Source organism: Cydia pomonella, chromosome 16 (assembly GCF_033807575.1).
Source record: "Cydia pomonella isolate Wapato2018A chromosome 16, ilCydPomo1, whole genome shotgun sequence".
NCBI classification, from domain to species: domain Eukaryota; kingdom Metazoa; phylum Arthropoda; class Insecta; order Lepidoptera; family Tortricidae; genus Cydia; species Cydia pomonella.
The window spans coordinates 4617738-4631484 of NC_084718.1; the positions used below are offsets into that span (position 1 = coordinate 4617738).

The 13747-nt window shown below is 42.6% G+C and overlaps 1 protein-coding gene across 1 annotated transcript; it reads left to right on the forward strand.

Annotated features, from left to right (window-relative positions):
* The first annotated feature begins 3629 nt into the window (after window positions 1–3629).
* On the forward strand, window positions 3630–4529 carry LOC133526610 (uncharacterized). Its single transcript, XM_061863302.1, has one exon. The coding sequence runs from the start codon at window positions 3630–3632 to the stop codon at window positions 4527–4529; it is 900 nt and encodes a 299-aa protein (XP_061719286.1).
* The last annotated feature ends 9218 nt before the right edge of the window (window positions 4530–13747 follow it).

Here is a 13747-nt window from a genome sequence, read left to right on the forward strand (position 1 = left end):
GGCTTTTTTTACCTTTATTATATATTTATGGAATCGCACGGTCTTCAATAAATTAAATACACTGTTCAAAACTTTCAGGGTACTCTTGGGCAGGTGTATAAGTCATGTTGCCTACACTGGGGATTATTTGAGGATTGAGAACCAAAACACGTTTTAATCGCATAGTAAAGCAAGTATAGAATGATAATGATGAAATATTAGGTAATTTCGGTCATTTCGTTTAAATAGGCGCTTAGATAAAGGTGACATTCGGATGGCAACTTCAGCAGCATTACTGTTCCAACTACAACGTTACTGCTGCAGCACTGTCAATATCCATGATAAAATGATGTGACAGGTTGATGATTCTATTTTCAACAGTAATGTGGCATTGAACGTCACTCAATTTACCAAGAAAATTCAATATAATCGTAATGACTCTAGGGACAGGGGGCACCATGGTCTAGAAATGCTTAGGGCACCAAAACATCTTAATCCGGCACTGTCCTGGTTACATCCTAAAGGACCAACCTAATCCCAAGAAATGGTGCGGGCGCTTGTTTTTACTTATATTACACTTTCCAACCAATAGAAAACTGGTACAGTCGCGGACTTAAATTGTTGAGCCATTTAAGGTTTACTTTACATTGGACATTTCATACTGTTAGTATTGACAAGACAACTAAATTAGCTTGAACCCTAAATGGCCGTGACTGTACCTTTTCCCTGTTCATATGTTTTCCTTTACCAAAGAGCAAGTACTATAAATATAGCATGATATTTCGAACACAAGGATCATAATTATCTATCCGAAGAAATATCCGACTTTGGGGAAATTTGCTTCGTAACGGAACCATTTTGAGCCCAAACTAGATTCCGCACGCAACTGAGAGGAAACCACGACAATCATCGTTTTTACCGCGTAATGTAGCTCTCTAATGTCCGAAAGTTCAGAGGTCCATTTTTTGGCAACGCTTCCTCTCACGGCAGACGATAATTTAGAACAGATTAGCGGCAGATGATGTTTTTTGAAACATGCAGGGTCATGGAACGGTCATCGGTGAGGTATTCAACGAGTAGACATGTCAAATTATAGACATTTCGTTTTTTTTTTTATACGACTTAATAAACAAGCAAAGCTTATTGCTTAAGTCGATAGTGGACGGCCGCTAGTACTCTCCATATAAACATAGTCCTCATTTTGCTCTCTGGAAAATAACATTTCCGAAAATATTTTTACGCAATTTGATGTTTATTGACCAAAGCCATGCCTCTCCATAATTATTTTTCGAATTTTAATTATTAAGTGGTTATAAAATTTGTATGGCTTTGTCTTTGATTATGAGTATTGACTGGCTCGAGAGAAGAGATTGTAAATATTCGATAAAAGACCAACCGGGTCTGTCTTTATTTGTGTTCCTTATTCACGCAGCATTTCTTTATTCGGCAATATTCCCAAGCCTATGTTAAATATTCCTGCTTCACGCCCATACATGAAATAAATGTAATCATTTGTGCAAACCCCCATGGTGATCTTTCGTGATATTTTCCAGACCCCCCTCCCCCCTTACTTTCTATGACGTGATTGTTGGACAGCCCCTAAGTGGGAAAATATATTTTCAAAATAAATGCTAAATTTCACTTTACGTGATTTCTTAATAGAATATAATTTATCATTGATTTGACGGCTTCCTATTCTAGCCTAGTCAGTAGTGACCCTGCCCACGAAGTTAGAGATCCCAGCTTCAAAGTCTTGTAAGGGCAATTTATTTGTGTGTTCATCACAAATATTTTTTAATGAGTTATGGGTACTTTCTATCTAACTATTTTGGCTCAGTGATCCAAAAAGAATCTTGGCCTCCAAAACGAGAACCACCTGTCCCGATCTTGCGCAACTTCCTGCCAACTGTTTGCTGGTAACGGAGAGGAAAGTTTATCGCAAGATCCTGGGACCTATTCAGAGAGATGACGGTATTTCGAGAATCCGGAAAAATTCTGAGATCGAGGGGTTAGTGGCTGAACCTAATATTGTTGGCGAAAAGAAAAGCCACAGACTTCGCTAGCTCGGTCATCTACTCGGAATGGGAGAGGATCGGGCTGTCAAGAGGGCGTTCTTGGGCCGACCGACTGGTAGCCGTCCGGTGGGTCGGCCCAAGTGTCGCTGGGAAGACAGTGTGGCGGTGGATCTGTTTCTGCTTCGCGTCAGTAACTGGCAATAAAACAATAACATTATTTCAAGAACATAAGCCAATGGGACGGGGTCACACCCCAACATTTCTAAATTCACCCAGTAAGCTTGTTAGAATAAAGCTTAACATACAATCAACACAATATACAATCAATCATGTGATACCGACTTATTCTTGTTACAAGTCAGTGGTAGATCTTTACACTGACCATTATCCATATTCGGGCAATTTGCCTGGCAAGAGTGGCAAGTAATTGGTCTACAAATCTAGAAGCAGGAATGTTCTGTATCGTAACGACGCCCAGAGGCGTTCACACGGTCGTGAACGGCGGACATCTGTACGAGTACTGTACAGGGAAATAAAAAAATCAGTCGGATACATGCAATAGCGGTGAATGATGATGGCAGCCGACTGGTTGAAAACCTTAACTACACCTTTTTATGCAATTATACCTACACATAATATGTGTATATGGTTCCTTGAGACCTAATTCAAATAGTAACCTAATACTTTTCGCATCCGACATTCCGCATTGCTCTAAAAATACGAAATACTAGACAAATTATAATAGCAGGTGTAACTTGTAAGAATAGTTTCACAGTAGTCCAACGCCATTTATTATGTACTAGCTTTTGCCCGCCATTTCGTCTGCGTAGAATGAGTATTTTGGGTAGGTTAGCTTTTTTTTTATCCAATGTGCTTTTCAAAAACTTCCTTATTTGAGAGAAAATAATTAGTTAATAACGCCTTGATTCAGTGTAAAGGGTGTGGTGTAACCACTATACTTCTATTAAGTGCATGTATATAATAATAAATAATACCATAATATTTACTTATATACATAACTAGCATATAATATTAATACCAAATATTTATAACACTAAACATAAACAATAAAATACACATACAGTAAATATAAATAAATAAATACAATATATATAGATATAAAGTAATAAATATATATATACATAAATATTCACTTTCACTATAGTAACGCACATGCAATATAAACATAAATGAACACATTAAAATCAATATCATATATACAAACAAATTATCTTAGCTACTGTGTCGATACTCCGGACGCGGTGGACAGGCAGCCGTGACGTCATACCAGATAACCGGCTCGACGAGGTGCGCGGCCGCACTGGCCGCACCGCCCGCCACGCCACCACGCCAGTCAGACACCCAACCTGACGGCGAATGCATGCCGCTCCGCGCTGCGCCCGCGCTCGCTTATAGCTTTCGTATTATCGCATTGTTTACATTTATCTTCCTTCGCTTGTGCTATAGACTATGTACCGTTTTGCTGCAATATAGCTGTGAAAGTGATTCGGTTGTTTTCTTTGGAGTCAGATCCCGCTACCACAACTACACTGGTGACCCCTATTTTGGACGAAGATCGCAGTTTTCTTCTGGATTATTACAATAACAACCTAAAGAAACCGTAAGTCAAGCATAATGTCCGATAACGAAGATAAAAATAGCTCTAAAGATCCTAAAGTTAATAAGCCTCCGAAAGATGATGGTGCCGAGCGCATTGCCACTGGTGTCGACACATTCCGTGTTGGAGTTAAGATACCGGCGTTTTGGCCACAAGAACCTGAGGTTTGGTTTAAGCAGGTGGAAGGCCAATTTATATTGTCGAACATCACTTCCGACACGACAAAATTTTACTACGTTCTGTCGCAACTAGAACAGCAGTATGCAGCCGAAGTAAAAGATATAATTATATCTCCGCCTGCAACAAACAAATATGAAAAGTTGAAAAGCGAGCTTATTAAACGCCTGTCAGCATCACGGGAGAAGAAACTGAAGACACTCTTGCTCCATGAGGAATTAGGCGACAGAAAGCCTTCGCAATTTTTAAGACACCTGCAACATGTCGCCGGCCCGGACGTTCCCGAGGACTTTTTGAAGACCATTTGGACTAGCCGTTTGCCGCATAACATTCAAGGAGCCGTAGCAACCCAGCCGCTGTCTACCCTCGATTCTTTGGCGGATCTAGCAGATCGTGTATGGGACATCGCACCAGGTACTCCACAGGTTGCAAGCGCCTCCGGCCAGCCCGGCAGTTCAGCCATGGACCTAATGGCTAGTCAAATTGCCGCACTTACGAAGCAGATGCAGGAGCTCTCCAGCGAAATGCGTTCACGATCTCGTCCCAGATACAGAAATGGAGGTAAGCCACAGCACCGTGAACGCAGCAACAGTCAGCGACGCGGAAATAGTCAGCAGCGTTCGCAATCAAGCTACCGCAAGTTTCCAGTGTGCTGGTACCACTTCAAGTTCCAAGAACAGGCAACGAGATGCGTCAAGCCGTGTAACTTCTCATCGGGAAACGAGCAGGGCAATCGATAATGGCGGCCAACGATTGCCCCAGTTCTGGTCGCTTATTCGTAACAGACCGACGATCAAAGATGCAATTTCTCGTGGACACCGGAAGCGATCTTTGCGTCTTTCCTAAAACTGCATTACGCGAATATCGACCAAAAACCAACTACGAGCTCTACGCTGCTAACGGGTCAATCATCAGTACATACGGTTACGTTCAGCTAAGTCTGGATCTCGGACTCCGTCGAGACTTCAGCTGGCAGTTCGTCGTAGCAGATGTCACCAAAGCTATCATCGGGGTCGACTTCCTATCTTTTTACAACTTAGTCGTCGACTGCCGCCATAAGCGCTTATTGGACTGTACGACACTGCTGTCAGCGATGGCCACAGCCGTGACTCCAGCGGACACAGTGTTTTCCATTAAAACCCTCCACGGTGAGTCGAAGTACAATGACATCCTAAAAGAATACCCTGAGATAACACGGCCTCCCGGTATTCATCGCGAAGTAAAGCACAACACTTTGCACTACATCACGACGACCGAGGGACCACCGGTGCACTGTGCTCCGAGAAGGCTAGCTCCAGATAAGTTGAAGATCGCCAAGGCGGAGTTTGAAGCAATGCTCAAGAACGGAACAGCACGACCATCTTCAAGCCCCTGGTCTTCGCCATTACACCTTGCACCAAAGAAGGATAACGGCTGGAGACCCTGCGGAGATTATCGACAATTAAACGCGCGAACTGTTCCAGACCGCTATCCCCTCCGTCACATCCACGACTTTGCCCACCAGCTATCAGGTTGTAAAGTTTTCTCCACCATAGACTTGGTAAAAGCGTACAACCAAATACCGGTGAATCCTGACGACATCGCGAAGACTGCCATAGCAACGCCCTTTGGATTGTACGAGTTTCCTTATATGACATTTGGACTCAGGAACGCTGGGCAGACATTTCAGAGGTTCGTGGATGAAGTCACAAGAGAAATGGACTTTGTATTCGCCTACTTAGATGACTTTCTCGTTTTCTCTGAGAATGAAGAGGCTCACACGGAACACCTGAAACAGCTGTTTGACAAGCTTCGGGACTACGGCATCGTTATAAACCCTTCCAAATGTACCTTCGGCGTACCGGAAGTAAAGTTTCTCGGTTACCACATCTCGGCGGAAGGCACTAAACCACTGTCAGCGAAGGTGGAAGCAGTTGAGACATTTCCAGCTCCGAAAACCATAAAAGAGCTAAGGAGGTTTTTAGGAATGATTAATTTCTATCGCCGCTTCATTCCTCAAGCAGCACAATTACAAGCTCCACTGCACAACTTACTGATTGGATCAGCAAAAGGATCACAGCCAGTTGTGTTGAAGGGAGATACGTTGAAGGCTTTTAACGACTGCAAGAAAAGTCTATGCGACGCAGCCTTGCTAGCACACCCTGACGGTAAAGCTGTTCTGGCGCTGGTCACAGACGCGTCAGACACGTCGATTGGCGCGGCACTTCAACAGAAGCACGGGGACGATTGGCAGCCAATTGCGTTTTATTCGAAGAAGCTGAGCCCCGCACAACAAAAGTATTCGCCATATGACCGAGAGTTGCTCGCGATATATAACGCAATCAAATACTTCAGGCACATGCTAGAGGCACGAGTTTTTACGGTATACACCGACCACAAGCCTTTGTGCTTCGCCTTCGCGTCACACAAGTCAAACTGCTCACCCAGGCAATTTCGCCATCTAGACCTGATATCACAGTTCACCACGGATATACGCCACATTGCAGGAAAGGACAATGTCGTAGCCGATACACTGTCAAGGATAGAGGAACTAGAAAAGCCTGTTGACCTTGTGCAGCTCGCGAAAGCCCAAGGTAAGGACTCAGAGCTGAAACGCATTTTAGACGGTGACACAACCCATACCATCAAACTGAAGAAGATGATGATACCAGGTTCCGCCACCGAGCTATACTGTGATAGTAGCACGTCTATTCTAAGACCTTACGTGACTCCAGAATTTCGCCGGCAAGTCTTCAATAGTCTGCACTCGCTTAGTCACCCTGGAATTAGGGCATCAGCGAGGCTCGTAGCAGAACGATTCATCTGGCCAAACATGAACAAAGATTGTCACGACTGGGCACGAGCGTGCACAGCCTGCCAACGTTCTAAAGTAACGAGGCATGTCCAGGCACCCTTAGGAACATACCAACTGCCTAAAGCCCGATTCTCGCACGTCCACATTGATATCGTAGGACCTCTGCCGCCATCTCAAGGTTACCGCTACTGTCTTACTGCCATTGACCGCTACACACGCTGGCCAGAAGCCATTCCGATGATGGATATCACTGCCGAAACAGTCGCCAAGGCTCTCCTGTCTGTCTGGATATCGCGATTCGGCTGTCCTGTGGACATCGTCACTGACCGCGGAAGACAATTTGAATCGGCACTCTTCGCGTACTTGGCAAAAATAGCAGGATTCAAACACAGGCGTACAACGGCGTATCATCCTGCCTGTAACGGGATTATCGAGAGGTTCCACAGGCAGTTGAAATCAGCCATTGTCTGTCACGCGCAGGAGAACTGGACGGAATCTTTACCACTAGTCTTACTAGGAATAAGAAGCGCGTTCAAAGAAGACCTGCAGACGTCATCCGCAGAGCTCGTATACGGAGAAACCTTAAGGCTACCTGGCGAGTTCTTTCAACCCAACGAAGTTACGACCACCGATGTCACAGATTTTACTGCTCGCTTGCGTAATATCACCCAGCAGCTGCACCCTGTACCCACTTCGAGGCATGGAAATAAGAAAACTTTCGTTTTCAAAGACCTGAAGTCAGCCACTCACGTCTTCGTAAGAGAAGACGCTGTACGTGGCGCATTAACGCCAGCATACACTGGGCCACATGCGGTAATAGAACGTGGAGACAAAGTCTGGAAGCTGAGGGTAAATGGAAAAGAGAACACCATATCCATAGACAGACTGAAGCCAGCTTATACGCTCGAAGATAGCACCACCAGCAACGTTACAGAACCTGAAAAGAAAGATAAGATGAGTACACACCCCCAGAAGACCAGAGAAACAGACAGTAATAATCCAAAAACGCATACCAGATCTGGCAGACGAGTGAAGTTTCCAGATTATTATCGCCCGTAAGACGGTCTCTGGGAGGGAGTGATGTGGTGTAACCACTATACTTCTATTAAGTGCATGTATATAATAATAAATAATACCATAATATTTACTTATATACATAACTAGCATATAATATTAATACCAAATATTTATAACACTAAACATAAACAATAAAATACACATACAGTAAATATAAATAAATAAATACAATATATATAGATATAAAGTAATAAATATATATATACATAAATATTCACTTTCACTATAGTAACGCACATGCAATATAAACATAAATGAACACATTAAAATCAATATCATATATACAAACAAATTATCTTAGCTACTGTGTCGATACTCCGGACGCGGTGGACAGGCAGCCGTGACGTCATACCAGATAACCGGCTCGACGAGGTGCGCGGCCGCACTGGCCGCACCGCCCGCCACGCCACCACGCCAGTCAGACACCCAACCTGACGGCGAATGCATGCCGCTCCGCGCTGCGCCCGCGCTCGCTTATAGCTTTCGTATTATCGCATTGTTTACATTTATCTTCCTTCGCTTGTGCTATAGACTATGTACCGTTTTGCTGCAATATAGCTGTGAAAGTGATTCGGTTGTTTTCTTTGGAGTCAGATCCCGCTACCACAACTACAAGGGCGAAATTTTATTGATACACCGAAAAACAAACATATAAAACATAATTAAACACACTTAAATTAAAAACTTATAAATTAAAAAATTGCCTTAACTCCTGGTCGCTCGGTAGGGTGCCTAGAAGGCTGGCCGCATTGCTCCGCTGGATAGCAATGCTGATCCGCTGAGCGAAGTATAGGCCAGCCCTCTGGTCCCCAGAAGCCTTTATAAGGCGTTTTGACAACTCCTCATAGAGGCGCAGCGCGTTTGGCTCCCACGGCCCCATGGGTTCATTTCAACCCCAAACGTGAAAACGTCGCAAATGCAATCATTCAATTTGAGTATAGTGCTTACATTAACTATCAGACGAAGCATCAATTACCTCACTTTCGGGGTGGAAGTAAAGTAGTTTAGGTACCTTAAATTCCGATTTCCGGGATAAAAACTATCCTATGTCCTTCCCAGGGACTCAAACTATCTATAACCAAATTTCAACTAAATCTGTTCAGCGTTAAGAACAGCGTGACACAACCAAGCCACATATTTTGACTAAGGTGTAAAGTTTGTAAAGTTGGGACTTGAAGAGTTAGAAGCTTGGCTCTACATGAGATCTGATAACTTTTTGAGAGTGCGAACCATATGGTTTCGTCTTGGCAACATTTTACATGAAAATGTTTTTGGTTGGATCGTACTTTCTGCAATAGTTGTTGTGTCATGTTACAGCTCAGTATGCTATGTTTCTTACATTTAAAAGGTTCTTAATATGGCACTAGTTTTCAGCTATAATATCCTTAACCGTGTAGTGTCACAAAATGCGTGATGGACCTTCAATACCCCTAAAGATTTTGCTGTGTCACTGAACAGCCTTGTGGTGCGCTAAAAACGACACACGATATCGGCGTTCAATGTAACCTGATCAAAACTCATCGTCTGCTGATCGGTGGGACATTCAAAATTCAAATTTTAAAATTGGAATGTAAATTCCCAGGTGATGGCCGGTGCCCACGGCCGTTCACACGCAGGCGCAGGGTGCAGATGGCCGCCCGGAGACACCACGACTCTGGTGGCAGGCATAATCGGTTTTAAGGTTCCGTTTTGAAAAGCGAACTATTAGAAACGTCACTTTGGTCAAGCTAGCGACTATAATGGGGTAATTAAGTAAGTCTGAAACTGCTACATTTTTTTTTATGTTAAAGGAAAAAAAATAAAAAATCACCGTTTCGGATAGGTAAGACTCGAAATGGCGATCTCGTAGATCACCGGTCCTTGACATTATATGCGGTTGAGCTATCGAAACCTACCAGAAGCGTACGTATCTTTCCATTCCTTCCTTATTGTTTGGACGCCATAGGGAGGCGCATAGCAACATCTACCGTTGAATTTTTCCATTATTCTTTTGATATAAGTAAAAAAAAATGTATCGCACGCAGAAGTATTATTAACTACTAGGTATATGGTCTATATTTAATCTAGCTATTCTGGGTTAGGTTAGGTTGGGATTACGATATTTATACAGCGTTTCCATCCTCACCACTTAGATGGTTGGCAGTCCTCAACTGTGCGTTTTTCCAGGAACTTTCTGCCTCGCACTGCTAAACTGTGGAATGAACTGTCGCCTGCGGTATTTCCGGATCGATATGACCTTCAAACCTTCAAGAAAAGAGCGTACTCCCATCTTAAAGGCCGGCAACGCACTTACAACCCCTCTGGTGTTGCAGGTGTCCATGGGCGGCGGTAATCGCTTACCATCAGGTGATCCGTCTGCTCGTTTGCCTCCTCTACCATAAAAAAGCGTGTAATATTATAAATCTTGGATCTCGCAAGTATCGTAGTCCGTAACTTAACCAGGATCAGTCACTGTCATTCTGTCGACTGTCCATTCTTCTTTTTCTATTCTACGTTTGCTGCTAAAAGCTTACAAAATATCAAGTAGCATTCTCATATTCTTTACAAAACCCCGAACCCTAAAACAGCTCCCTGATAATCCTCACTCACGGCTCCCGACATTCCACACAAATTAGAATGGGAAGCCATTTGAATCTGTTCGCGTGTCGGTAAAAGCTGATTACTAAATTCCTGAGCAGTGCCAGTCACCAAATTGCAACTTTCAAGATTGAGAGAATTAGGAAAAGTCGGGGATCAAATTAGGCGAGCAAGGCAAAAAATATAAATATTGAGAAGCCATGCATTGACTGACCACAAATTGAGACGTAATTTAAACTGTAGTGCATATTATTACCTTTAATTCTAATTTACTTGACAATACGACCATAGATGGTGATAGGCACAGTGGGTTCAGCCAGCAGTTTTAGAAAAATCGTAGCGCGTTTTTAGGGTTTCGTAGTCACCTAGAAACCCTATAGAGATTCGCCATGTCCGTCTATCCGTCCGTCCGCGGCTTTGCTCCTTGATCGTTAGTGCTAGAAAGCTGCAATTTGGCATGGATGGAGTAAGATCAATAAGGCTTGTGTTGAGGGTACTTAGAGAACGATACATATAACATATAAATACTTAAATATATAGAAAACATCTATGACTCGGGAACAAATATCCATGCTCATCACACGAATAAATGCCCTTACCAGGATTTGAACCCGGAACCATCAGCTTGCTAGGCAGGGTCACTACCCACTAGGCCAAACCAGTCGTCAAATAAAAAAACTTTTTTTGACAAGTCATATATCAAGGCGAGGCGGTTTGTTGAGGTACCTGCCCCTTTATCGTTCGAATATGCAAGAGTGATAAAGAGGTTATATAACGAGATTTCGATTTTAATTTTTCGCGGTAGACCCTCAGATTGTGATGGGTGGTAGTGGCGTCCCCTACGCAGAGTTTCGCGTAATATTTCCTATTGCAACAATCTTTAATTATTCTGAATACGATTTTCCATCTCCGCTTACCATTTTTAGAGAAATGCTCACACGGGCAGGGTCGTGCGAAAGCGATGATTATGGGAACTTGATACGGATCGGGCAATTTCGATGATTGCCGAGTTGAGCGAGCTCATTGTTGCTGGGCCACTTGCTAGTGTCTCACGGTTTCGGAAATCGTTGCGCAAGTTTTTGGTAGTAATCGGAATTATTGCCAAACTACCCAGCACATTGTGGAGAGATGTCCAAGGAGCGCCTCACATTTAAACAAATAGTTTACCAACCAATGCCATTCGAAAAGTAAAATGTATTAAAAAACCCGGGCTCGGATCTGGGTATGTCCGTAAACTACGTTAAAAAGAGAGGGCGGGGTACTGTGAATGTCATCTCGCTTTCTGTGGCACAGCATAACGGATGTCATTCCAGATCTAGAGCAGAGCCCCGCTGGGGAAGTACCTTCACCTTAAAGAAAACCGCAGCCAAATAACACTAGACCCTACTCATGTTGTGTTCCTGCCGGTGAATAAGATTGCCAGAGCTCAACGAGGGTGCGGAGTGTTAAGGTCGGCAACGCTCATGTAACTCTTCTGGAGTTACTACGGTAACCGCTTACCATCAGATGGGCAGTATGCTCGTTTGCCACCGACGTAGTATTAAAAAAAGTCAACGCTTGCTGGAAGTTACTATAAAAAGCTCGTATCTCTTTATTCGTAATGTCTTATCATGTTAAGGTTGACTCACGCTACACAGGGGCAGGGCCGGGCCGGAGCTTCCGGCGCTTCGTTTTCTATGGAAAGCATTACGTCATCACCGGAGCTCTGTAGTGGCCCGGTGCGGGCTCGGACCGGAGACTAGCCGGTCATGCTATGAGCAAAAATCGGACTTCCCGGAGCCTCCGGGCCACCCGGTGACTCAATTCTTCCTTTCGGGTGATATTCCACTAGTCTAAGATCTTTGTCCAATGTGCATTGCGTCTCACTCTCTCATTAAGCAAAATGTCAGACGCAAATACACATTGGACCAAGATGAAAAACCAGAATACCACCCTTCGCAATGTGCATGCTCGGATGTGTCGGTATATATTTGCCAAAATAAGAAGGTTACAAAACGTCATAAATTTGTTTGTTAAATATGGATGGTATAGCCAATACATTACTTGGTCGGGTTATATTTTACTCGGCGCAGAGAGAAGTTAATTAACAATGACTGCCAATCTCTATATGAAACCAAATTTCTGTAAATAAAGCTACACAATTCTACATATTGCCGGTTTTGTGGAAAGCAATAAAAAAATAGTACTTATATTTATTTTAGTCACGCTGGCTCCACATTTTACTTGAGATAGTTGATAGCGCCAGACAAGTTGCCTAAGAATTTGTTACCAATTTTAATAGTAAATGAAGTGGAATAAAAAAATGTTCAGAAGAAGCAGAGCTTTAAGAACTAAATACTGCCGTTTCGTACATATTGTCGGATTATCATATTATTGACATTGAAATAAATTATATAACGTACTATAAGTATATATAAGTCGTTACGTAGCCGCCTGTTGTCTGTCTCTACATTTAATCAATTGTTTGTTTTTTATTTTCTTTTGTATCTTTTTACTGAGGTGTTCCAATAAAGAGTATTCTATTTATACATCTATCTATCTATCTATCTACGCAAGGTTTATTACAAGCGACTTAGTTAAGTATTTATTTGACCTATATATATTTCCCGAACAACGCGGTATCCGTGAAGATTCAGTCTTTATTATTTACTTTTCCATGTTAGGTGTTACTACATGAAAGTCGCAACGGTCGCAACACGGGCGACTCGGATATATACGTCAAAATTATATAAGTTGCATAATGTCTTGATTTATTTTGTGAAATACGGAGGTGTTGCGGAAATGTAATTTAGTCGGATTATATTAAATGAGATATCTAGTAATGTTACTGCTTGTAAAAATTATTCATTAATGAGCATGTAGGTTATAAATTAATATAAATATACTAAGTTTTTCTCATATTCCCACGTATTACTTTTCATTTCGTACGAAGCTATATATAATGAAATATCTCGTTAATAAATTTGTAGATTACGGGAAACTATTTCTTTTACTTAATTTAGAGTCCAACTGATCTTCTGTGAATCTGCCTGCAGAGAGTACGAACATGATATTTCAGTGCAGTTATTGAATTACTCATAAAGGTGCCTATATTTCATTTGCAATCTGTCGTTGGCGATATTATTGCTAACTGCTCGCGTACGATGCATTCTCCTGAAATAGATAGGCCATACATTTTTTCAGGCTGTAGAGAGCAGCACTAGCATGTATTATAAACCTGAGAGTAACTTATGCATACTATGCCTTAAACAGTTTTTTGACAAGTTTTCACTATGGCATTGATGCATCAAGGCGTTTTGTACGGAGTTTTGGTTACAGATGGTCTAACGCGAAACGAAATTTCGTTACCTATCTGCCTCTCTGTCTATCGAATATGCAAGAATGATGGAGGCAGAAACCACAATTTAGATTTTCCATTTCGCGGTAGGCCCCGTGTGCGTTAGTAACGCCCTCTACGCAGAGTTTTGCGTAATATTCCCTATTTTATGCCTATTATTACTGTAACTACTG

Coding starts and splice junctions, on each gene's coding strand:
- LOC133526610 (XM_061863302.1), top strand. CDS start 3,630: ATGTCCGATAACGAAGATAAAAATAGCTCTAAAGATCCTAAAGTTAAT.